The following is a 24,063-nucleotide window of genomic DNA, read 5'->3' on the forward strand; positions in this document are numbered from 1 at the left end:
AGAAGTGGAGCGTCCAGCCCCTCTCGAGGAGATGGTTCCAGAGCCCAAACTGTGCGTGGAGGTGAGGCCGACTATATCTAGTCGGTATCGCTCAACCTCCCGCACAAGCTCAGGCTCTTTCCCCCCCAGCGAGGTGACATTCCATGTCCCCAGAGTTAGTCTCTGTGTCTGGAGATCTGGTCGCCGAGGCCCCTGCCGTCGACTGCCGCCCAGATCTCTCTGCACCGGCCCCTTATGGATCCTCCTGCGGGTGGTGGGCCCACGGGAGGGCGGCCCCACGTCGCTCTTTCGGGCTGTGCCCGGCCGGGCACCGTGGGGTAAGACCCGGCCACCAGGCGCTCGCCATGGAGCACCCATCCCAGGCCTGGCTCCAGGATGGGGCCCCGGTAACGCCGATCCGGGCGACGTAAACTGCCTTGTTCTTGTTGTCATCATAGAGGGCTTTGTCTGACCCGTCACCTAGGACCTGTTTGCCTTGGGAGACCCTACCAGGGGCATGAAGCCCCCGACAACATAGCTCCCGGGATCATTCGGGCACTCAAACCCCTCCACCACGTTAAGGTGTCGGTTCAAGGAGAGGACTTATTTTATATAATTTCCAAAATTCCCTCAGTAAATGTTTTCGGATCTAAAATGTCCAAAAAATTAAGACCGACATTTAAACCTGCTCCGTCCATTTTTTACATGGAAATGTCTCAAATATGTGACATTCTGGGCATTTTTTACTCCCCCTGACCTCCCCTGCCCACTTATGGACCACTTATGGACCACTTATGGACCACTTATGGCCCACTTGTGGCCCACTTGTGGCCCACTTATGGACCACTTGTGGACCACTTATGGACCACTTATGGCCCACTTGTGGCCCACTTATGGACCACTTATGGACCACTTATGGACCACTTATGGACCACTTATGGACCACTTATGGCCCACTTGTGGCCCACTTGTGGCCCACTTATGGACCACTTGTGGACCACTTATGGACCACTTATGGCCCACTTGTGGCCCACTTATGGACCACTTATGGACCACTTATGGACCACTTATGGACCACTTATGGACCACTTATGGACCACTTGTGGCCCACTTATGGACCACTTGTGGACCACTTGTGGCCCACTTATGGACCACTTGTGGCCCACTTATGGACCACTTGTGGCCCACTTATGGACCACTTATGGCCCACCTGTGGCCCACTTGTGGACCACCTGTGGCCCACTTATGGCCCACTTGTGGACCACCTGTGGACCACCTATGGCCCACTTTAGGCATGTTTCAGACCCCTTTGGCCCACTCTCTCTCCGCTCGTTTGCGCCCTCTCGCGTCTCCGGAGCGCGCGCGCCGTGACGCACAGGCGCGGCGGTGGGACGCACGCGCGCAGCGGGACGCACGCGCGCAGGACGCGGAGCTGCAGCGGGAGGAGACCGGGATGTTCGGCCGTGAGAGCAGCCATGGCCTCGGACAGTGAGTAGCTCCTCCGCCGCGGTCATCCCGATCCATCCCGATCCATCCCGATCCATCCCGATTCATCCCGATTCATCCCGATTCATCCGCGCAGAGACCACCGCGTCAGACGCGTTCAGAGCCGCACCACTGCCGCTCTGAGGACGCGTCAAAGCGCCGCGGCCTCGGCCCTGTTTTCACTCCGAGCCAATGATGCAGCGGGTTATTATGAAGCGGCAGTTAAAGCCACTGCGGAGCTTTCCCCCAGTCACTGACGCGGTTTAGTCCTGGTTTTGTCCTGGTTTTGTCCTGGTTTTGTCCTTATCTAGACCTGGTTTAGACCCGGTTTAGTCCTGGTTTAGTCCTGGTTTTGTCCTTATCTAGACCTGGTTTAGACCCGGTTTAGTCCTGGTTTAGTCCTGGTTTGGACCCGGTTTAGTCCTGGTTTAGTCCTGGTTTAGTCCTGGTTTGGACCCGGTTTAGTCCTGGTTTAGTCCTGGTTTAGTCCTGGTTTGGACCCGGTTTAGTCCTGGTTTAGTCCCGGTTTAGTCCTGGCTTAGTCCTGGTTTAGACCTGATTTAGTGTCCTACACAGAAGTGTATCCTACACAGAAGTGTATCCTACAGAAGGGTGTCCTACACAGAAGTGTATCCTACAGAAGGGTGTCCTACACAGAAGTGTGTCCTACAGAAGGGTGTCCTACACAGAAGTGTATCCTACAGAAGGGTGTCCTACACAGAAGTGTGTCCTACAGAAGTGTGTCCTACACAGAAGTGTATCCTACAGAAGGGTGTCCTACACAGAAGTGTGTCCTACAGAAGGGTGTCCTACACAGAAGTGTGTCCTACAGAAGTGTGTCCTACACAGAAGGGTGTCCTACAGAAGTGTGTCCTACACAGACGTGTGTCTTACACAGAAGTGTGTCCTACACAGAAGTGTGTCCTACAGAAGTGTGTCCTACACAGAAGTGTGTCCTACAGAAGTGTGTCCTACAGAAGTGTGTCCTACACAGAAGTGTGTCCTACAGAAGTGTGTCCTACACAGAAGTGTGTCCTACACAGAAGTGTGTCCAACAGAAGTGTGTCCTACAGAAGTGTGTCCTACACAGAAGTGTGTCCTACACACAGAAGTGTGTCCTACACAGAAGTGTGTCCTACAGAAGTGTGTCCAACAGAAGTGTGTCCTACAGAAGTGTGTCCTACACAGAAGTGTGTCCTACAGAAGTGTGTCCTACAGAAGTGTGTCCAACAGAAGTGTGTCCTACACAGAAGTGTGTCCTACAGAAGTGTGTCCTACAGAAGTGTGTCCTACAGAAGTGTGTCCTACACAGAAGTGTGTCCAACAGAAGTGTGTCCTACAGAAGTGTGTCCTACAGAAGTGTGTCCTACACAGAAGTGTGTCCTACAGAAGTGTGTCCTACACAGAAGTGTGTCCAACAGAAGTGTGTCCTACAGAAGTGTGTCCTACAGAAGTGTGTCCTACAGAAGTGTGTCCTACAGAAGTCTCATTACTTTGTGGTTTTCTCTCTTTTTGAACTCGAGCCAAAGAAAACTTTGCTCATGTTTTTTCTTTGGTTTTTGAGCCGCGCCTCGTCCTCTGTAAACAGGAAAGTCTAAAGCTCTAAAGCCAACACTGAGACACCAGTGCTGAGGGACACCTGCAGAGACCAGGACCTGAACCAGGACCTGAACCAGGACCAGGACCTGAACCAGGACCTGAACAAAGACCAGGACCTGAACCAGGACCTGAACCAGGACCAGGACCTGAACCAGGACCTGAACAAAGACCAGGACCTGAACCAGGACCTGAACCAGGACCAGGACCTGAACCAGGACCTGAACCAAGACCAGGACCTGAACCAGGACCAGAACCTGAACCAGGACCAGGACCTGAACCAGGACCTGAACCAGGACCAGAACCTGAACCAGGACCAGAACCTGAACCAGGACCAGGACCTGAACCAGGACCTGAACCAGGACCAGTACCTGAACCAAGACCAGGACCTGAACCAGGACCAGAACCTGAACCAGGACCAGGACCTGAACCAGGACCTGAACCAGGACCAGTACCTGAACCAAGACCAGGACCTGAACCAGGACCAGAACCTGAACCAGGACCAGGACCTGAACCAGGACCTGAACCAGGACCTGAACCAGGACCAGTACCTGAACCAGGACCAGAACCTGAACCAGGACCAGAACCTGAACCAGGACCAGGAGCTGAACCAGGACCAGGAGCTGAACCAGGACCAGGACCTGAACCAGAACTTCTCTTTCTGCACGATGCGATCGCGCTGATGGAGCGAGAGGAAACTGTTCTGAGTGAGTTTTAAATGTTGTCAAGTTTTTTATGGATTATAATCTGAACGTCCTGAACTCAAACGTTAGAGTTACAAAAACCGAGAAGAAACTTCACGATTTAAACATTTTTCACTTATTTAACATCTTTAAAATACATTATTTTCTCTCATTCACGTCGATCACGGCCTCTAAAGTGAATAAAACAATCATAAACGACAGAAATAACAGTGTTTATGTTTGTGGTTTGTACAATTGTAATAAAATGTGAAATAATGCAGTTTAAAAGAGTTCATTTCCTGGAAAATCTGGTTTGTTTTTATACATTTGATCAAAATTCTCACCTGTTTTTCTTTGTTCTTGTCCCTGTCCTGGTTCTGGTCCGGTTCTGTCCCGGTTCTGTCCCGGTTCTGTCCCGGTTCTGTCCCGGTTCTGTCCCGGTTCTGAGGAGGAGCTGTATAGTGTAGTTCAGCTGTGACACTGACCACAGCCACCAGAGGGCGCTGCAGCTCCACTCGCGACTGTAACGTTCAGTTTTTAACACTTAAACTTAAACATCACAATTTTACGATTTTTCCCGTTTATTTCCCCAAACGACAGTGAAGTCGTTACCGTGGTGATCTCTGGTCCCGCTCTAGTCTGGATCCTCCGCTTAGACCCGCTTTTGGACCCAGTTTTAGACCCGCTTTTGGACCCAGTTTTAGACCCGCTTTTGGACCCAGTTTTAGACCCGCTTTTGGACCCAGTTTTAGACCCGCTTTTGGACCCAGTTTTAGACCCGCTTTTGGACCCAGTTTTAGACCCGCTTTTGGACCCAGTTTTAGACCCGCTTTTGGACCCAGTTTTGATCAACATTCATAAACTTCACATAACTTTTATCTGGTTTGAAAAAACATTCTCAAACTTTTTGTCTGTTTTTAGTTCTTTAAAATGAGCTTGTTCTTTGTGTCGCTGCAGTTTGAAGTGTAAAAGTGTAAAAATGACACATCCTGACGACGGATGAACTCAAATGCTCTTTATATTTCACTCCAGTTTGTTCTGATGAGTTTCCACTGGTTTCTCCATCGTTTTTTTGTCCCTCGTTTACTTTGTTGCCCGTTTGTCGCCTGTTTGTTCTCCCGTTTATCGCGCGTTTGCCCTCCCTGTTGTCCGCCCGTTTGCCCCCCGTTTGTCGCCTGTTTGTCGCCCGTTTGCCCCCCCTTTGTCGCCCGTTTGCCCCCCCTTTGTCGCCCGTTTGTCGCCTGTTTGCCCCCCGTTTGTCGCCTGTTTGTCGCCCGTTTGCCCCCCCTTTGTCGCCCGTTTGCCCCCCCTTTGTCGCCCGTTTGTCGCCCGTTTGCCCCCCCTTTGTCGCCCGTTTGCCCCCCCTTTGTCGCCTGTTTGCCCCCCGTTTGTCGCCTGTTTGTCGCCCGTTTGCCCCCCCTTTGTCGCCCGTTTGCCCCCCCTTTGTCGCCCGTTTGTCGCCTGTTTGCCCCCCGTTTGTCGCCTGTTTGTCGCCCGTTTGCCCCCCTTTTGTCGCCCGTTTGCCCCCCCTTTGTCGCCCGTTTGTCGCCTGTTTGTCGCCCGTTTGTCGCCTGTTTGTCGCCCGTTTGCCCCCCGTTTGTCGCCCGTGAGGCTGTCTGCTGGTGTGGTCTGGTCACTGTGTCGTCCTCTGCCCTCTCGTGTTGCCAGTCACCCCAGAGGCCCTGGGCTTCCTCTCTGCCGTGGGCATCTTCATCGTGGCCCTGGCGCTGCTCTTCCTCTTCATCAACAAGAAGCTGTGTTTCTCTGAGGTGGGGGGGCTGCCCTGCCTCGAGCCGCGGGGCCAGAGACGCCGCCGGAACCGCCCCGGCAACCGCTCCGGTGAGTCCAGGTCCAGGGTCAGGGGTCAAGGGGTCTAGAGGTCAGGGGTCGAGGGGTTTAGAGGTCAGGGGTCGAGGGGTTTAGAGGTCAGGGGTTGAGGGGTCTAGAGGTCAGGGGTCGAGGGGTCTAGAGGTCGGGGATCGAGGGGTTTAGAGGTCGGGGGTCGAGGGGTCTAGAGGTCGGGGGTCGAGGGGTTTAGAGGTCGGAGGTCGAGGGGTCTAGAGGTTGGGGGTCGAGGGGTTTAGAGGTCGGGGGTCGAGGGGTTTAGAGGTCGGGGGTCGAGGGGTCTAGAGTTCGGGGGTCGAGGGGTTTAGAGGTCAGGGGTCGAGGGGTTTAGAGGTCAGGGGTTGAGGGGTCTAGAGGTCAGGGGTTGAGGGGTCTAGAGGTCAGGGGTCGAGGGGTCTAGAGGTCGGGGGGTCTAGAGGTTGGGGGTCGAGGGGTTTAGAGGTCAGGGGTCGAGGGGTTTAGAGGTCAGGGGTCGAGGGGTCTAGAGGTCGGTGGTCGAGGGGTTTAGAGGTCAGGGGTCGAGGGGTCTAGAGGTCGGTGGTTGAGGGGTTTAGAGGTCGGGGGTCGAGGGGTCTAGAGGTCGGGGGTCGAGGGGTCTAGAGGTCGGGGGTCGAGGGGTTTAGAGGTCAGGGGTTGAGGGGTCTAGAGGTCAGGGGTTGACGGGTTTAGGGGTCGGGGGGTTTAGAGGTCAGGGGTTGAGGGGTCTAGAGGTCGGGGGTTGAGGGGTTTAGAGGTCAGGGGTTGAGGGTCTAGAGGTCGGGGGTCGAGGGGTTTAGAGGTCAGGGGTTGAGGGTCTAGAGGTCTGGGGTCGAGGGGTATTAGACGTTCTTAGACTGCACAGAGTGAAATGGGGATGAGACTGAGGAAAGACTTTAGAGCTAAACCTGAATATAATTTTGAATTGATTTACAAACTTTATTTAAACAGACGTTTGTTTGACTAAAGTGTGTCTGTGGGCGGAGCCTCGTATTTACACACACTTTAAAGCAAACATTCACTCTGAGCCTAACACGGTAAGTCCTGGTTTAGTCCTGGTTTAGACCTGGTTTAGTCCTGGTTTAGACCTGGTTTAGACCTGGTATAGTCCTGGTTTAGTCCTGGTTTAGTCCTGGTTTAGACCTGGTTTAGACCTGGTTTAGTCCTGGTTTAGACCTGGTATAGTCCTGGTTTAGACCTGGTTTAGACCTGGTTTAGTCCTGGTTTAGACCTGGTTTAGTCCTGGTTTAGTCCTGGTTTAGTCCTGGTTTAGTCCTGGTTTAGACCTGGTTTAGTCCTGGTTTAGTCCTGGTTTAGTCCTGGTTTAGACCTGGTTTAGTCCTGGTTTAGTCCTGGTTTAGTCCTGGTTTAGTCCTGGTTTAGACCTGGTTTAGTCCTGGTTTAGACCTGGTTCAGTCCTGGTTTAGACCTGGTTTGGTCCTGGTTTAGACCTGGTTCAGTCCTGGTTTAGACCTGGTTTAGTCCTGGTTTAGTTTAGTTTCTTTTGTGTAAATATTGCCTTTCAGGGAAATGTGATTAATTTAACAGAATTACTTTTATTGCTTTGGGTGAATCAATCAACTTTATATAATTAAGAAATGTGTGACATTTTCACTAAAGCGAGCGGCTGCTTCCTGTTGCCTTAAAAACACGGAGCTCCACTTCCTGTTGTGGGGAATTCCAGAGTGATAATCCCAGTCACATGTTCAGACCTGTACGTCCCGTGTAAACGCTTCACCTGGAGACGTCTACGTGTTTATAAAAGTGCTTTTTGTCGCTAATGCTAATGCTAATGCTAACATGCAATAGATGTCATCACTAATGTTCAATAACAGCACAAACTGAACTGACCCTGTTACAAAAACATTCTGGGAACTTTTATCAAGTTTGTGTGTTTCATATTTAAGCTAACGTGTGTTAGCATTTAGCTTACAGACAAAAACAACGAGACGTGGTCAAAGGACGATACGACTAACGACTTTTTATAATTGATTATTTACGGACGATCGTTGCAGCCCTAATTATTAGTTTTTCCTCTTGTGATGTCATTAGGTAATCGAGGAAGTAATCCCCGTGTTTTTAAAGTCCATACACTTGCCCCAAATTTATTATGATGATTTCAGCCAATTAGCAGCTATTGTTTTAGCCTCATTTCAAGTGCGTCAGGGCCTGAATAATGGACTTTTAAAGGTTTACGACTATTAATAATGTGTTTTTAATGTATTTCTTTGAGACTTTTTGTCTCATTCCCGTTTTATCCCAGTTTTTCCTAGTCTTTTACCCACGTTTTTCCCTGTTTTTGTCCTGTTTTTCCAGTGAAGCCTTTTGGGAACGAGGAGGACGATTACGGCTCGAGTTCGTCCGACAGCGAAGCCGAGATCCTCAAGCAGTTTGAGATCTCTGTGTCGCGGTCGCAGAGCTTCAAGAACAGCTCGCCGGCTAACGCGGACGCTAGCAAGGGAGCTAATGCCGATGCTAATGCTGATGCTAACGCGGGAGCTAACGCTGGAGCTAACGCGGGAGCTAACGCTGGAGCTAACCCTAAATTAGCTCAGTCACCGTCTCAAAAGTCCCTGGACAAAAGACACAGGTTCTCCAGATTGTCCGACCACGAAGAGGCAAGCACCGGGCCCTCCGACATGGAAGGTGAGAGCCTGGTTTAGACCCGGTTTAGTCCTGGTTTAGACCTGGTTTAGACCTGGTTTAGTCCTGGTTTAGTCCTGCTTTAGTCCTGGTTTAGTCCTGGTTTAGTCCTGGTTTAGACCCGGTTTAGTCCTGGTTTAGTCCTGGTTTAGTCCCGGTTTAGACCCGGTTTAGTCCTGGTTTAGACCCGGTTTAGACCCGGTTTAGTCCCGGTCTAGACCCGGTTTAGTCCTAGTTTAGACCCGGTTTAGTCCCGGTTTAGTCTCGGTTTAGTCCTGGTTCAGGTTAAGTTCATTCGAAGCCATTTTATTCTCAGTTCAATCGTTTCTCAGCCGTGATGAGTCAGGATGCTGTTACCATGGAGATCCAGGGAAGCTGTTTCCATGGCAACATCAGGATGCTGTTTCCAGGATTTTTAACTGAAAAGACCTATTTACAGGTTTAGTCCTAGTTTAGTCCTAGTTTAGTTAAGTTCATTAGAAAATGACAGGAAATAAAGCTGAGAATCCTGTGATGTCATCAATGTGCGACGTTCCGTCCAAATGCAAAACATTTACAAGCAACGGACACAATAATCTGACAGTTTAATCAATCTTTTAACTTGGTTTGGTCTGATGTGGTTTGGTCTGGTCTGGTCTGGTTTGGTCTGGTTTGGTCTGGTCTGGTTTGGTGTGGTTTGGTTTGGTTTGGTCTGGTTTGGGCTGGTTTGGTCTGGTCTGGTTTGGTGTGGTTTGGTCTGATGTGGTTTGGTCTGGTTTGGTCTGGTCTGGTTTGGTCTGGTTTGGTGTGGTTTGGTTTGGTCTGGTTTGGTGTGGTTTGGTTTGGTTTGGTCTGGTTTGGTGTGGTTTGGTCTGATGTGGTTTGGTCTGGTCTGGTTTGGTCTGGTCTGATGTGGTTTGGTCTGGTCTGGTTTGGTCTGGTCTGGTCTGGTCTGGTTTGGTGTGGTTTGGTCTGGTTTGGTTTGGTTTGGTCTGGTTTGGTCTGGTCTGGTTTGGTCTGGTCTGGTCTGGTTTGGTGTGGTGTGGTTTGGTCTGGTCTGGTTTGGTCTGGTCTGGTTTGGTGTGGTCTGGTTTGGTGTGGTTTGGTCTGGTGTGGTCTGGTTTGGTGTGGTTTGGTCTGATGTGGTCTGGTTTGGTCTGGTTTGGTCTGGTTTGGTGTGGTTTGGTTTGGTCTGATGTGGTTTGGTCTGGTCTGGTTTGGTCTGGTTTGGTGTGGTTTGGTTTGGTCTGATGTGGTTTGGTCTGGTTTGGTCTGGTCTGGTTTAGTGTGGTCTGGTTTGGTGTGGTTTGGTCTGGTGTGGTCTGGTTTGGTGTGGTTTGGTCTGGTTTGGTATGGTCTGGTTTGGTCTGGTTTGGTGTGGTCTGGTTTGGTGTGGTTTGGTCTGGTGTGGTCTGGTTTGGTGTGGTTTGGTCTGGTGTGGTCTGGTTTGGTGTGGTTTGGTCTGGTTTGGTATGGTCTGGTTTGGTCTGGTTTGGTGTGGTCTGGTTTGGTGTGGTTTGGTCTGGTTTGGTATGGTCTGGTTTGGTCTGGTTTGGTATTGTTTGGTCTGGTTTGGTCTGGTTTGGTCTGGTCTGGTTTTGTCTGGTTCGGTATTGTTTGGTCTGGTTTGGTCTGGTTTGGTCTGGTTTGGTCTGGTTTGGTCTGGTTTGGTGTTCTGTGACTGTGAAGACTCAGATCTGGTTCTTTCCCAGACTCGGCTCCTCAGGCCCAGGACCCGCTCTCTGCAGCCGCTCCACAGACCAGGACCAGGACCAGGACCAGGTCTGGACAGTCCAAGAGGAGCAGAGGGTCCGTCCACGAGGACCAGGCCAGTCTAAACCGGTCCAGTCCGGTCCAGAGCAGTCCAGCCCGGTCCAACCCAAGTCTGGGTCCGAGCACAGTCCGACAGGAAGCGGATGGGACCGAGGACTTGGAGGAGCAGACTCCAGGAGACAAAGATGAGGACAGCTCCTCCACCTGGAGCCCAGAGGTACTGCAGGGGGCGGAGCTGGAGTCTGTGTGTTACCGTGGCAACAGAACATATTTACCACCACTTCAGATGTAGATGAACATATGGAGTTCAAACAATCGTTCAGCGTTTGTTTTAGCTCTGAGTAAATACACAGTATTTGTCCAGGGCGTTTCAGAACCTGCTCAGGATCTGAACGTGTCACAGAAGCTGCTCAGTTAGAGCTTCTCTCCTCTGCACATGCTCAGTTAGAGCTTCTCTCCTCTGCACATGCTCAGTTAGAGCTTCTCTCCTCTGCACATGCTCAGTTAGAGCTTCTCTCCTCTGCACATGCTCAGTTAGAGCTTCTCTCCTCTGCACATGCTCAGTTAGAGCTTCTCTCCTCTGCACATGCTCAGTTAGAGCTTCTCTCCTCTGCACATGCTCAGTTAGAGCTTCTCTCCTCTGCACATGCTCAGTTAGAGCTTCTCTCCTCTGCACATGCTCAGTTAGAGCTTCTCTCCTCTGCACATGCTCAGTTAGAGCTTCTCCTCTGCACATGCTCAGTTAGAGCTTCTCTTCTTCTCTGCACGTGCTCAGTTAGAGCTTCTCTTCTCTGCACATGCTCAGTTAGAGCTTCTCTTCTCTGCACATGCTCAGTTAGAGCTTCTCTTCTTCTCTGCACGTGCTCAGTTAGAGCTTCTCTTCTCTGCACATGCTCAGTTAGAGCTTCTCTCCTCTGCACATGCTCAGTTAGAGCTTCTCTTCTTCTCTGCACATGCTCAGTTAGGGATAAAGGGCGGAGCATGAAAGGGGCTCTGAACACGCCCACAGACTGAGCGGCAGCAGGAGAAGAAGTGCCGAGCTTCCTGCAGTACCGCTCAGCGCCTGTAGAGGCTCCAGCAGCAGAAGAGGAGGAAACATATTGAAGTATAATTTAAATAAAGAGAACTCCGGGGTCAGCACTAGATCATACGCTCATAAGTCACGTCCCTCTGGTGCAGCTTCAGGCATTTCCTCATCTCAGTCTGTTCCACTTCACACGCCTCATGTGTTAACCCCTAACCCCTAACCCCTAACCTTAACCCCTAACCCCTAACCCCTAACCTTAACCCCTAACCCCTAATCCTAACCCCTAACCCCTTACCCCTTACCCCTAACCTTAACCCCTAACCCCTAACCCTAACCCCTAACCCCTAACCTTAACCCCTAACCCCTAACCCCTAACCTTAACCCCTAACCCCTAATCCTAACCCCTAACCCCTTACCCCTAACCTTAACCCCTAACCCCTAACCCTAACCCCTAACCCCTTACCCCTAACCTTAACCCCTAACCTTAACCCCTAACCCTAACCCCTAACCCCTAACCTTAACCCCTAACCTTAACCCCTAACCTTAACCCCTAACCCCTAACCTTAACCCCTAACCTTAACCCCTAACCTTAACCCCTAACCTTAACCCCTAACCCCTAACCCCTAACCTTAACCCCTAACCTTAACCCCTAACCCCTAACCTTAACCCCTAACCCCTACCCTTAACCCCTAACCTTAACCCCTAACCTTAACCCCTAACCTTAACCCCTGACCCCTAACCCCTAACCTTAACCCCTAACCTTAACCCCTAACCTTAACCCCTAACCTTAACCCCTAACCTTAACCCCTAACCCTTAACCCCTAACCTTAACCCCTAACCTTAACCCCTAACCCCTAACCCTTAACCCTTAACCCCTAACCTCAACCCAAACCTTAACCCCTAACCCTTAACCCCTAACCTTAACCCCTAACCTTAACCCTAACCTTAACCCATAACCCCAACCCTTAACCCTTAACCCCTAACCTTAACCCCTAACCTTAACCCCTAACCCTTAACCCCTAACCCTGAACCCCTAACCCTTAACCCCTAACCTTTACCCCCTAACCTTTACCCCCTAACCTTAACCCCTAACCCTTAACCCCTAACCCTTAAACCTACCCTTAACCCCTAACCTTAACCCCTAACCCTTAACCCCTAACCCTTAACCCCTAACCCCTAACTTTAACCCCTAACCCCAACCTTAACCCCTAACTTTAACCCCTAACCTTAACCCCTAACCCAAACCTTAACCCTTAACCCCTAACCTTAACCCCTAAACCCTAACCTTAACCCTTAACCCCTAACCTTAACCCCTAACCTTAACCCTTAACCCTTAACCCCTAACCTTAACCCTTTAGGTGCTTCCTACCTCTGCTTCCGAAGAGTGCACACGCTTTTTTGCTCGCTCCGCTTGTTATCGCTGCTTTCCTTATTTATTTTGCTTTTTAATCAGTTTTTGTCTTCCAAACATTTTTGCTTTAGACTTTTTCAAGTAAACCAAGGATTTTAAGAACATTTTTCCAGTTTTAACGACATATTGACGCATTTGACGCCAGCGACATGTCCGGGAGAAGAAGTGAGAAAGACTGTGAACGCTGTCGGAAATATCAACAAGAAATTAATGAGCTGAAAACACAGATATTTGTTTTGGAATCTGAAAAAGTTCTTCACGATACCATTCCTGTGTCAACCGACGGTAAGAAGAGCACACTTTTTACAGGAAAAACTGCTACTTTCAACCTAAACCGCAGTGACTCTGTGTCGTTTCCAAAACTGTCTAAAAACCAGAAAGACCAGGCTGTTTCTTGGAACAAACTTGGAGCAAAGCCTAAACGATACAAAGATAACGTGAAGTCGCCTAAAATACAGCTCACCAACAGATTTTTACCACTTTCAGAGATGGAATTAAATGAAAAAAGGAAAGATGACGTGGCCAAAATACAGCGAGGAGGATCTGTGCCAGGAGCCAAGGTCAAGATTGTTTTAGTTGGGGACGGCGCGATAAGTCACATGACGCATGAAAAGATAAACACACATTCTTTTCCAAGCGCCACTGTTTCTGAGATAACGTCACTCCTTCCAAATATTATGGCTAAGCATGGAGGAGCTAAACAGCCGATTGTGCACGTGGATGCAGTGGACATGCGGTGGGAACAGACTGAAGTTTTGAAAAAAGACTTCTTGAAGTTATTCGACGTGCTTGATAAAATGGAAATCAAAACATTCATAAGTGGACCTCTTCCAAACATCGACAGGAGGATAAACAAGTTTAGCCGGCTTCTTCAGCTGAACACATGGCTGTCCAAAGAGTGCTCCCCGAGAGGACTACACTACATTGAGAACTTCTATCTATTCTGGAAACGAGAGGACCTGTTTAAGAGAAATGGCCCCCACCTATGCAGAGGTGGAGTGAGGGTGCTGACAGAGAACCTGCTCCACGCTCTGAGGCATTGGACTGGGCCTGGACAGGGTCCTGAGCAGATAGTTAGAGAAGAGAGGAATGAGAGAAGAATTCCTGCTCCCTCAGCCAGAGACCGAGCCAATGTTTCAACATCAAAAGCACCACAACCTCAGCCTCCACCAAAGGATTCATCAGCAGCTGCTCCACCACCACCAGCAAAGGATTCAGCTCCAGCTGCTCCGCATTCACCTCCACCGCCTCCAGCAAAGGAACAATCTTCAAAGGCCTTGGACCCATCTGTGACAAGCCCAACAACATCCCTGTCATCGCCCCTGCCTTCACACCAGCCCTGGGTTCCCCCTGCAACATCTACTCCCACTAAAGATTCATCATTCTCCTTCTCATCTCCACCCTCACCCATGGGCCTTCCCAGCCATTTTGAAAGTCTGATCAAATCAGGCATTAAGATGGCTCCACTCACGCCCAATATAGCAAGGGCTATGCCGACTACACCAGCAAAAGCCCCACCACCCATCCCCCCTCGCCTCTCACCTGGTCCCAAACTCTCCTTGGCTACAAAAGCCCCACCACCCATCCAACCTCGCCTTTCACCTGGTATCTACCATAGCTAGGATGCACTGGGTCTCAGCGTTGCCGGGACTTATTGTCACATTAAAAATCAAACCAACCCGGGGCCCTATGTAAAAAGAGCCCCCCCTAGTGCTATTTCTGTAGTCACATCATCACACAGATGGAAAAACAAAATGCGAGGCAGGCCCAATCTGAGAAATGTGATTCATATTCCCTGTGAAAAGATAAAGCCCAGTCCCACTGAAACTAGTCTGAAACTTGCTGTGCTAAATGTCAGATCCTTATGTAACAAATCTCTCTTAATTAATAATTTTATTTCTTCTTATAATCTTGATTTTATGTTTTTAACTGAAACATGGCTTGACAAAAACACAGGAAATGTAGTTCTGATAGAATCTGCTCCACCAAACTTTAAGTTTGAATCTGAAACACGAGAAAACAAAAAAGGGGGTGGAGTCTGTGCTGTCTTTAGAGATGAAATAATTACCCGCAGGTTGTCTTTTGGGGTGTTTTCATCATTTGAGTATGTATCCTTTAAAATGGAGCTAAAACGGTCTCCATCCATTCTCTTCATTGTTTTATACAAGCCTCCCCAGCACTGCCAAAGTTTTATTGATGATTTTACTGAGATGCTTTCAGTCATATGCACAGACTTTGATGGTTTGGTCATTACAGGTGATTTCAATGTGCATGTTGATAATATTTGTGACAGAAACGCTAAAGAACTTGATGCTGTCCTTGAAACCTTCAGTCTTACTCAGCATGTGAGAGGCCCCACCCACAGCAAAGGACACACTCTAGATCTCCTAATTACAAAGGGGGTAAATATTTCAAATGTTAATGTGATCGATGTTGCTCTGTCTGATCATTTCTGTGTCTTCTTTGACCTGTCTGTTTCTCCCAAACCTCCGGTTGGTCCTGCAGTTGTTCAGAGGAGACACATAAGTGATGGCACAGGTGCACTGTTTATGGAAATGATAAACTTTGAAAATGTCTCATGTTCTAATGTAAATGATTTGTTGAACTCTGTTACATCTAGTGTTTTGAATGTTCTGGACACCATCGCCCCTATAAAGGCTAAAATGGTTAAAAATAAGCAGAAGGCGCCGTGGAGAAATGATGATTCGGTCAGGGCACAGAAAAGGGAGTGCCGCAGGGCCGAACGGAAATGGCGCAAGTCAAAGCTCCAGGTTCAAAAAGATATTTACAAAGAAAAGCTGAACATGTACAACCTAATCTTATGTAGAACTAGGGAAAGATATTTTTCTGAAATAATTGGAAGCTGCAGTAACAACTCGCGTGTCCTGTTTGCCACAGTAAACAGATGAACAAACCCTCCAGCTCAGCTGCCGTTAGAACTCATTTCCACATCCAAGTGTAATGAGTTTGCATTATTCTTTAATGACAAAGTTCAGGGCATTAAAAATGCTATAAATCCCACAATGCAAAAAATTACCCTAAAACCACCAAGACACTTAGAGCTAACTCACTTTGCACCAGTAACTGACAAAACTGTCCATGAGATCATCACCAGTCTGAGTTCATCTACATGCTGCCTTGATGTGTTACACACCAAATTTCTAAAGTCTGTGCTGAACAGTTTGTTAGCACCACTCACTCACATAGTTAACATGTCACTTCAATCTGGAACATTCCCAATGTCTTTGAAAACTGCGGTCATAAAGCCTCTCCTAAAGAAGAGCAGTCTTGATGCCGCAGTACTGAGTCATTACCGGCCCATCTCTAATCTGCCATTTTGGGGCAAAGTCCTTGAAAAGGTTGTTTACCAACAGCTCACAGATTTCCTCTTAATAAACAACTCATTTGATGTTTTTCAGTCAGGTTTTAGACCTCATCACAGCACTGAGACTGCTCTTGTCAAGGTGACAAATGACATCCGCCTGAACACTGACACGGGCAAAGCCTCAGTCTTAATTCTGTTAGATCTGAGTGCTGCTTTTGACACTGTCGATCATGGGATCCTCTTACAGAGACTAGAGGACTGGGTGGGCATCACTGGCACTGCCCTAAACTGGTTAAGGTCCTATCTGGAAGACAGGAAGTACTTTGTTGAAATTGGTAGCTGTGTCTCAGACCACATGACCCTGACCTGTGGAGTGCCCCAAGGGTCAGTCCTGGGTCCCCTTCTGTTCAACCTCTACATGCTGCCATTGGGTCAGTTGATACGCAGTGAAAATGTGTCCTATCACAATTATGCAGACGACACTCAGATCTATGTTTCACTATCGGCAGGTGACTATGGACCAGTGGATTCACTCTGTCACTGCATCCAACAGATCAGTTTGTGGATGCAAAACAACTTTCTCCAGCTGAACTCAGACAAGACTGAAATAATCTTTTTTGGCCCACAGAAACAAAGAGAAAGTGTTAGCGGTCACCTCCAGAGTCTCGCTCTAAAACCTACAAACCAAATTAGAAATCTGGGGGTAATAATGGACTCAGACTTGAACTTTAATAGCCACATCAAATCAATAACATCAGCAGCTTTTTACCATCTAAAAAACATTGCCAAAATCAAAAATATAGTGTCAAAACCAGATTTGGAGAGACTTATCCATGCGTTTGTCTCCAGTAGATTAGACTACTGTAACGGCCTGCTCATTGGTCTCTCCAAACGAGCTGTAAAACAGCTGCAGTACATCCAGAACGCTGCTGCTCGGGTCCTGACTAGAACCAGGAAGTATGATCACATTAGTCCTGTTCTCAGGTCTCTGCACTGCCCCCTGTGGCTCAGAGAATAGATTTAAAGCAGCTCTGCTTGTGTACAAGTCTCTCCATGGCCTAGCACCAAAGTACATCTTGGATATGTTAGTGCCATATGAACCATCTCGGACTCTGTGGACTTCAGGGACCGGCCTCCTGCTGGTGCCAGAGTCAGGACTAAACATGGACCGGCCTCCTGCTGGTGCCCAGAGTCAGGACTAAACATGGACCGGCCTCCTGCTGGTGCCAGAGTCAGGACAAAACATGGACCGGCCTCCTGCTGGTGCCAGAGTCAGGACTAAACATGGACCGGCCTCCTGCTGGTGCCCAGAGTCAGGACAAAACATGGGGAATCTGCGTTTCAGTTTTATGCAGCTAAAATCTGGAACAGTCTTCCTGAAGATGTGAGACAGGTTCTACTCTGACAATGTTCAAATCTAAGCTAAAAACTGTTTTGTTTAGCTGCGCATATGACTGAAAGGATTTTTTCTTTGCACTCTTCTCTTTTGTTTGTGATTTTATTAGTTTAGAAAATCAGTTGGATTGATCATTTTTAATTTAGTTAATTTTATTGTATTTCTGTTTCTGTCATTTCTTTGTGATTTGAATGCATTTTTCCTGCTGTGAAGCACTTTGAATTGCCTTGTGTATGAAATGTGCTCTACAAATAAACTTGCCTTGCCTTGCCTTTACCCCTAACCTTAACCCCTAACCTTAACCCCTAACCTTAACCCCTAACCTTAACCCCTAACCTTAACCCCTAACCTTAACCCCTAACCCTAACCTTAACCCCTAACCTTAACCCCTAACCTTAACCCCTAACCTTAACCCCTAACCTTAACCCTTAACCCCTAACCTTAAGCCCTAACCCCTAACCCTAACCTTAACCCCTAACCTTAACCCCTAGCCTTAACCCCTAACCCTAACCTTAACCCTTAACCCCTAACCCCTAACCTTAACCCTTAACCCCTAACCCCTAACCTTAACCCCTAACCCTAACCCCTAACCTTAACCCCTAACCTTAACCCCTAACCTTAAGCCCTAACCCCTAACCTTAACCCCTAACCTTAACGCCTAACCTTAACCCCTAACCTTAACCCCTAACCTTAACCCCTAACCTTAACCCTTAACCTTAACCCCTAACCTTAACGCCTAACCTTAACCCCTAACCCCTAACCTTAACCCTTAACCTTAACCCCTAACCTTAACCCCTAACCTTAACCCCTAACCTTAACCCCTAACCCTAACCTTAACCCCTAACCTTAACCCCTAACCCTTAACCCCTAACCCTTAACCCCTAACCCTTAACCCCTAACCCCTAACCCCTAACCTTAACCCCTAACCTTAACCCCTAACCCTAATCCTTAACCCCTAAGTGTTTGTAGTATTTTGGAGACGAGGGAAAAAATGTAACAAACTAAACTAAGATAAGATAAGATATTCCTTTATTGTCCCACATGGGGAAATTTCATTGGTGCAACGCAGGTAGATCCAGAGGTAGATCCAGAAGAACAGATCACTTATAGGAAGTCTGAAAAACACTATAAATTAAAAACATTTCGAGCGGGAGTCGAACCCAAAATCTACTTCACGTTGAGGTTCAAACCGCAGAGACAAACGTCCCGCTGCAGGAGAAAACACCATGGCCCCGCCCCATGGCCCCACCCCATGGACCCGCCCCATGTGACCCACCCCATAAGATCCGCCCCATAAGATCCGCCCCATGTGACCCGCCCCATGGACCCCCTATGGACCCGCCCCATGGACCCGCCCCATGTGACCCGCCCCATGGACCCCCTATGGACCCGCCCCATGGACCCGCCCCATGTGACCCGCCCCATGGACCCCCTATGGACCCGCCCCATGGACCCGCCCCATGTGACCCGCCCCATGTGACCCGCCCCATGTGACCCGCCCCATGGACCCGCCCCACGAGGGCCAAATTCACCACTTCCGTGAGTTATGAGCGTATGATCTAGTGCTGACTGTGTGTCCGGTGTGTGCAGCAGGAGCAGCCTCCAGTCCTGGACCTGCCTGTGGACCTGGACCTGCCCGTGGACTCGACCTCGTCTCGTTGTCCCGTGTCCAAGTGCGCTGACCTGGTCCTGAACCTGGACTACAGCCCGGACCTGGAGCAGGTCTCGGTCTTGGTCCTGGGAGTCCGAGATCTTCCCGACAAAAGCAGGACCGGGATGGACTCCTGGCAGGTGCACATGGTGCTCCTGCCATCCAAGAAGCAGAGACACAAGACGTCTGTCCAGCGAGGGGACAGTCCAGAGTTCAACCAGAGCTTCAGGTGAGAACCAGGTCTAAACCAGGCCTGAACCAGGTCTAAACTAGGACTAAACCAGGTCTAAACTTGGACTAAACCAGGACTAAACCAGGACTAAACCAGGTCTGAACCATGTCTGAACCAGGTCTAAACCAGGTCTAAACTAGGACTAAACCAGGTCTAAACCAGGACTAAACCAAGTCTGAACCAGGTCTAAACCAGGACTAAACCAGGACTAAACCAGGTCTAAACCAGGTCTAAACCAGGTCTAAACCAGGTCTGAACCAGGTCTAAACTAGGACTAAACCAGGTCTAAACCAGGTCTAAACCAGGTCTGAACCAGGTCTAAACTAGGACTAAACCAGGTCTAAACCAGGACTAAACCAGGTCTAAACCAGGTCTGAACCAGGTCTAAACTAGGACTAAACCAGGTCTAAACCAGGTCTGAACCAGGTCTAAACTAGGACTAAACCAGGACTAAACCTGGACACCATTGTGGCGTTTTGAGTGGAAGGTGTAAAGACTCATGTCGTGTCCAGATTCACTCGTCTGGACTCCAGTGACCTCCAGGTGTCGGCGCTGCGCTTCCGTCTTTACGCTGTAGGGGGCAGAATGTCCCGGGAGAAGATGATGGGAGAGAAGATCCTCCCACTGTCCCAGCTGGACCCACAGGGAGACACACTGTCCACCACTCTGCCACTGCAGCCCCAGAGCAACATCAAGGTCAGACTGGACTGGACTGGGACTGAAACTGGAACTGGAACTAGACTGGGACTGGGACTGGGACTGGGACTGGAACTGGAACTGGAACTAGACTGGGACTGGGACTGGAACTGGAACTGGGACAGGGACAGGAACAGGGACAGGAACTGGAACTGGAACTGGAACTGGAACTAGACTAGAACTAGACTAGAACTAGAACTAGGACTAGAACTAGGACTAGAACTAGACTGGGACTGGGACTGGGACTGGAACTGGGACTGGAACTGGAACTGGAACTGGAACTAGACTGGGACAGGGACAGGAACTGGAACTGGAACTGGAACTGGAACTAGAACTAGACTAGAACTAGACTAGAACTAGACTAGAACTAGACTAGAACTAGACTAGAACTAGACTAGAACTAGACTAGAACTAGAACTAGGACTAGAACTAGGACTAGAACTAGGACTAGAACTAGGACTGGGACTGGGACTGGGACTGGGACTGGAACTGGGACTGGGACTGGAACTGGAACTGGAACTGGAACTGGAACTGGAACTGGAACTAGAACTAGACTAGAACTAGACTAGAACTAGACTAGAACTAGACTAGAACTAGAACTAGGACTAGAACTAGGACTAGAACTAGGACTAGGACTGGGACTGGGACTGGGACTGGGACTGGGACTGGGACTGGGACTGGAACTGGAACTGGAACTAGACTGGGACTGGGACTGGAACTGGAACTGGGACAGGGACAGGAACAGGGACAGGAACTGGAACTGGAACTGGAACTGGAACTAGACTAGAACTAGACTAGAACTAGACTAGAACTAGACTAGAACTAGAACTAGGACTAGAACTAGGACTAGAACTAGACTGGGACTGGGACTGGGACTGGAACTGGGACTGGAACTGGAACTGGAACTAGACTGGGACAGGGACAGGAACTGGAACTGGAACTGGAACTGGAACTAGAACTAGACTAGAACTAGACTAGAACTAGACTAGAACTAGACTAGAACTAGACTAGAACTAGAACTAGGACTAGAACTAGGACTAGAACTAGGACTAGAACTAGGACTGGGACTGGGACTGGGACTGGGACTGGAACTGGGACTGGGACTGGAACTGGAACTGGAACTGGAACTGGAACTAGAACTAGACTAGAACTAGACTAGAACTAGACTAGAACTAGACTAGAACTAGAACTAGGACTAGAACTAGGACTAGAACTAGGACTAGAACTAGGACTGGGACTGGGACTGGGACTGGGACTGGGACTGGAACTGGGACTGGGACTGGAACTGGAACTGGAACTGGAACTGGAACTAGAACTAGACTAGAACTAGACTAGAACTAGACTAGAACTAGACTAGAACTAGACTAGAACTAGACTAGAACTAGACTAGGACTAGAACTAGGACTAGAACTAGGACTAGAACTAGGACTAGAACTAGGACTAGAACTAGACTGGGACTGGGACTGGAACTAGACTGGGACTGGAACTGGAACTGGAACTGGAACTAGACTGGGACTGGAACTGGAACTGGAACTAGACTGGGACTGGAACTGGAACTGGAACTAGACTGGGACTGGAACTGGAACTGGAACTAGAACTAGACCGGGACTAGGACTGGGACTGGAACTAGACCGGGACTAGGACTGGGACTGGAACTAGACCGGGACTAGGACTGGGACTGGAACTAGACCGGGACTAGGACTGGGACTGGAACTAGACCGGGACTAGGACTGGGACTGGAACTAGACCGGGACTAAGACTGGGACTGGAACTAGACCGGGACTGGGACTGGGACTGAGACTAGGACTGGGACTGGGACTGGAACTGGAACTGGAACTGGGACTGGGACTGGAACTGGAACTGGAACTGGAACTAGACTGGGACTGGAACTGGAACTAGACTGGGACTGGAACTGGAACTGGAACTAGACTGGGACTGGAACTGGAACTGGAACTAGACTGGGACTGGAACTGGAACTAGACTGGGACTGGAACTGGAACTGGAACTAGACTGGGACTAGGACTGGGACTGGAACTAGACCGGGACTAAGACTGGGACTGGAACTAGACCGGGACTGGGACTGGGACTGGAACTAGACCGGGACTGGGACTGGGACTGGAACTAGACCGGGACTGGGACTGGGACTGAGACTAGGACTGGGACTGGGACTGGGACTGGAACTGGAACTGGGACTGGGACTGGGACTGGAACTGGAACTGGAACTAGACTGGGACTGGAACTAGACCGGGACTAGGACTGGGACTGAAACTGGGACTGGGACAGGAACTAAACTAAGGCTAAACTAGGACTTTAATCTGGGACTAAAGTGGGACTAAACCTGGTTTAACCCTTTGATTCCAGAGCATGGGCTCGCAGGTCTCCCTCTCCCCAGACAGCGCCTCCTACTCCCAGTCTCTGACACATGGGGGCGCTCCGGAGCTGTTACTGGGCCTGTCCTACAACGCCACGACGGGACGAATGTCTGTGGAGGTTGTGAAGGGCAGTCATTTTAGGAACCTCGCCCTCAACCGGCCTCCAGGTGGCAGCAACACACAGGACTAAAGCAGGACTAAAGCAGGACTAAAGCAGGACTAAAGCAGGACTAAAGCAGGTCTAAAGCAGGACTAAAGCAGGACTAAAGCAGGACTAAAGCAGGACTAAAGCAGGACTAAAGCAGGTCTAAAGCAGGTCTAAAGCAGGACTAAAGCAGGACTAAAGCTGGACTAAAGCAGGACTAAAGCAGGACTAAAGCAGGACTAAAGCAGGACTAAAGCAGGTCTAAAGCAGGACTAAAGCAGGACTAAAGCAGGACTAAAGCAGGACTAAAGCAGGACTAAACCAGGACTAAAGCAGGACTAAAGCAGGACTAAAGCAGGACTAAAGCAGGACTAAACCAGGACTAAACCAGGACTAAAGCAGGACTAAAGCAGGACTAAACCAGGACTAAAGCAGGACCAAAGCAGGACTAAACCAGGACTAAAGCAGGACTAAAGCAGGACTAAAGCAGGACTAAAGCAGGACTAAACCAGGACTAAACCAGGACTAAAGCTGGACTAAAGCAGGACTAAAGCAGGACTAAAGCAGGACTAAACCAGGACTAAAGCAGGACTAAAGCAGGACTAAACCAGGACTAAACACTTTTCTGACAGTCGTTTGACAAAATATGGTTAATATTTGTCCAACGTGTGTGTTTGTTTGTTTGTTTATCGTGTGTTTGTTTGTTTGTTTATCGTGTGTTTGTTTGTTTGTTTATCGTGTGTTTGTTTGTTTATCGTGTGTTTGTTTGTTTATCGTGTGTTTGTTTGTTTATCGTGTGTTTGTTTATCGTGTGTTTGTTTATCGTGTGTTTGTTTGTTTATCGTGTGTTTGTTTATCGTGTGTTTGTTTATCGTGTGTTTGTTTCAGACACTCTGGCTCGTCTGTCGCTGCTGAACTCGGTCGGACAGGAAGTGTCTCGCTGTAAAACGTCTGTGCGACGTGGCCAACCCAACCCAGTCTACAAGGAGACCTTCATGTTCCAGGTACTGGACCGGGACTGGGATTGGACTGGACCCGACCGGGACTTGACCGAGACTGACCCTGCAGTGACCCCTCAGCGACCCCTCAGTGACCCCTCAGTGACCCTGTCGTCCCTGTGGTCCTGCAGGTGGCGCTCTTCCAGCTGTCGGACGTGACTTTGCTGGTGTCCGTGTTCAGCCGCAGGAGCATGAAGCGTAAGGAGATGGTGGGCTGGCTCGCTCTGGGCCAGAACAGCAGCGGCCCAGAAGAGCAGAGCCACTGGGACGACATGCGAGAGGCCAAAGGTCAACAAGTGTGTCGCTGGCACCCCCTGCTGGAGGGCTGAGGGCCCTGCTGGAGGGCTGAGGGCCCGTCACAGCGCCTGTCACAGCGCCCCCCGTGTGCGGCAGAGGGAAGTGTTTACGTCCAGATTCATCTCGATAACGGGAAGTTTCCATTTGTGTCGCGAGAAAGAGACTTTCAATCTAAAGCCGTGTTTTTGTTTCCTGTTTTCAGATGTTTGGATCGTTTTTATCACTTTAGATCTTTTTTATGTACAAAAGTAAAAGTTATTGTTCTTTGGCAGTTCAGGGTCAGAGTATGTCCAGTTTACGTCCTGACCTGAGGCCAAGGGCGCCGAACCTCAGCCACGCCCACATTCATACACCACGCCCACATTCACAAACCACGCCCACATTCATAAACCACGCCCACATTCACAAACCACGCCCACATTCACAAACCACGCCCACATTCACAAACCACGCCCACATTCACAAACCACGCCCACATTCATAAAGCACCGTAACATCGCCACAAGCACTTGAAGAGAAACACGCCCACTTTAGTTTGTTCTTTAAAGTAGTTG

General features: G+C 49.4%; 1 protein-coding gene across 2 annotated transcripts; it reads left to right on the forward strand.

Annotated features, from left to right (window-relative positions):
* Positions 1-1,374: 1,374 nt before the first annotated feature.
* On the forward strand, positions 1,375-23,544 carry syt16 (synaptotagmin XVI). Of its 2 annotated transcripts, none has more exons than XM_072457911.1 (9): positions 1,375-1,467; positions 5,355-5,582; positions 7,881-8,210; positions 9,899-10,176; positions 18,709-18,998; positions 19,514-19,697; positions 22,059-22,236; positions 23,103-23,218; positions 23,344-23,544. In XM_072457911.1, exons 1-9 carry the CDS (start codon positions 1,455-1,457, stop codon positions 23,539-23,541), a joined length of 1,815 nt encoding a protein of 604 aa, XP_072314012.1. In that variant the 5' UTR covers positions 1,375-1,454; the 3' UTR covers positions 23,542-23,544. The 2 variants fall into 2 exon arrangements, with proteins under 2 accessions (XP_072314012.1, XP_072314013.1); XM_072457912.1 differs by having other exon boundaries at positions 5,412-5,582.
* Positions 23,545-24,063: the final 519 nt, after the last annotated feature.

Source organism: Eucyclogobius newberryi, unplaced genomic scaffold (genome assembly GCF_026437365.1).
Source record: "Eucyclogobius newberryi isolate DKJ021-1_F unplaced genomic scaffold, fEucNew1.0.hap1 SCAF_21, whole genome shotgun sequence".
Taxonomy (NCBI): Eukaryota; Metazoa; Chordata; class Actinopteri; order Gobiiformes; family Gobiidae; genus Eucyclogobius; species Eucyclogobius newberryi.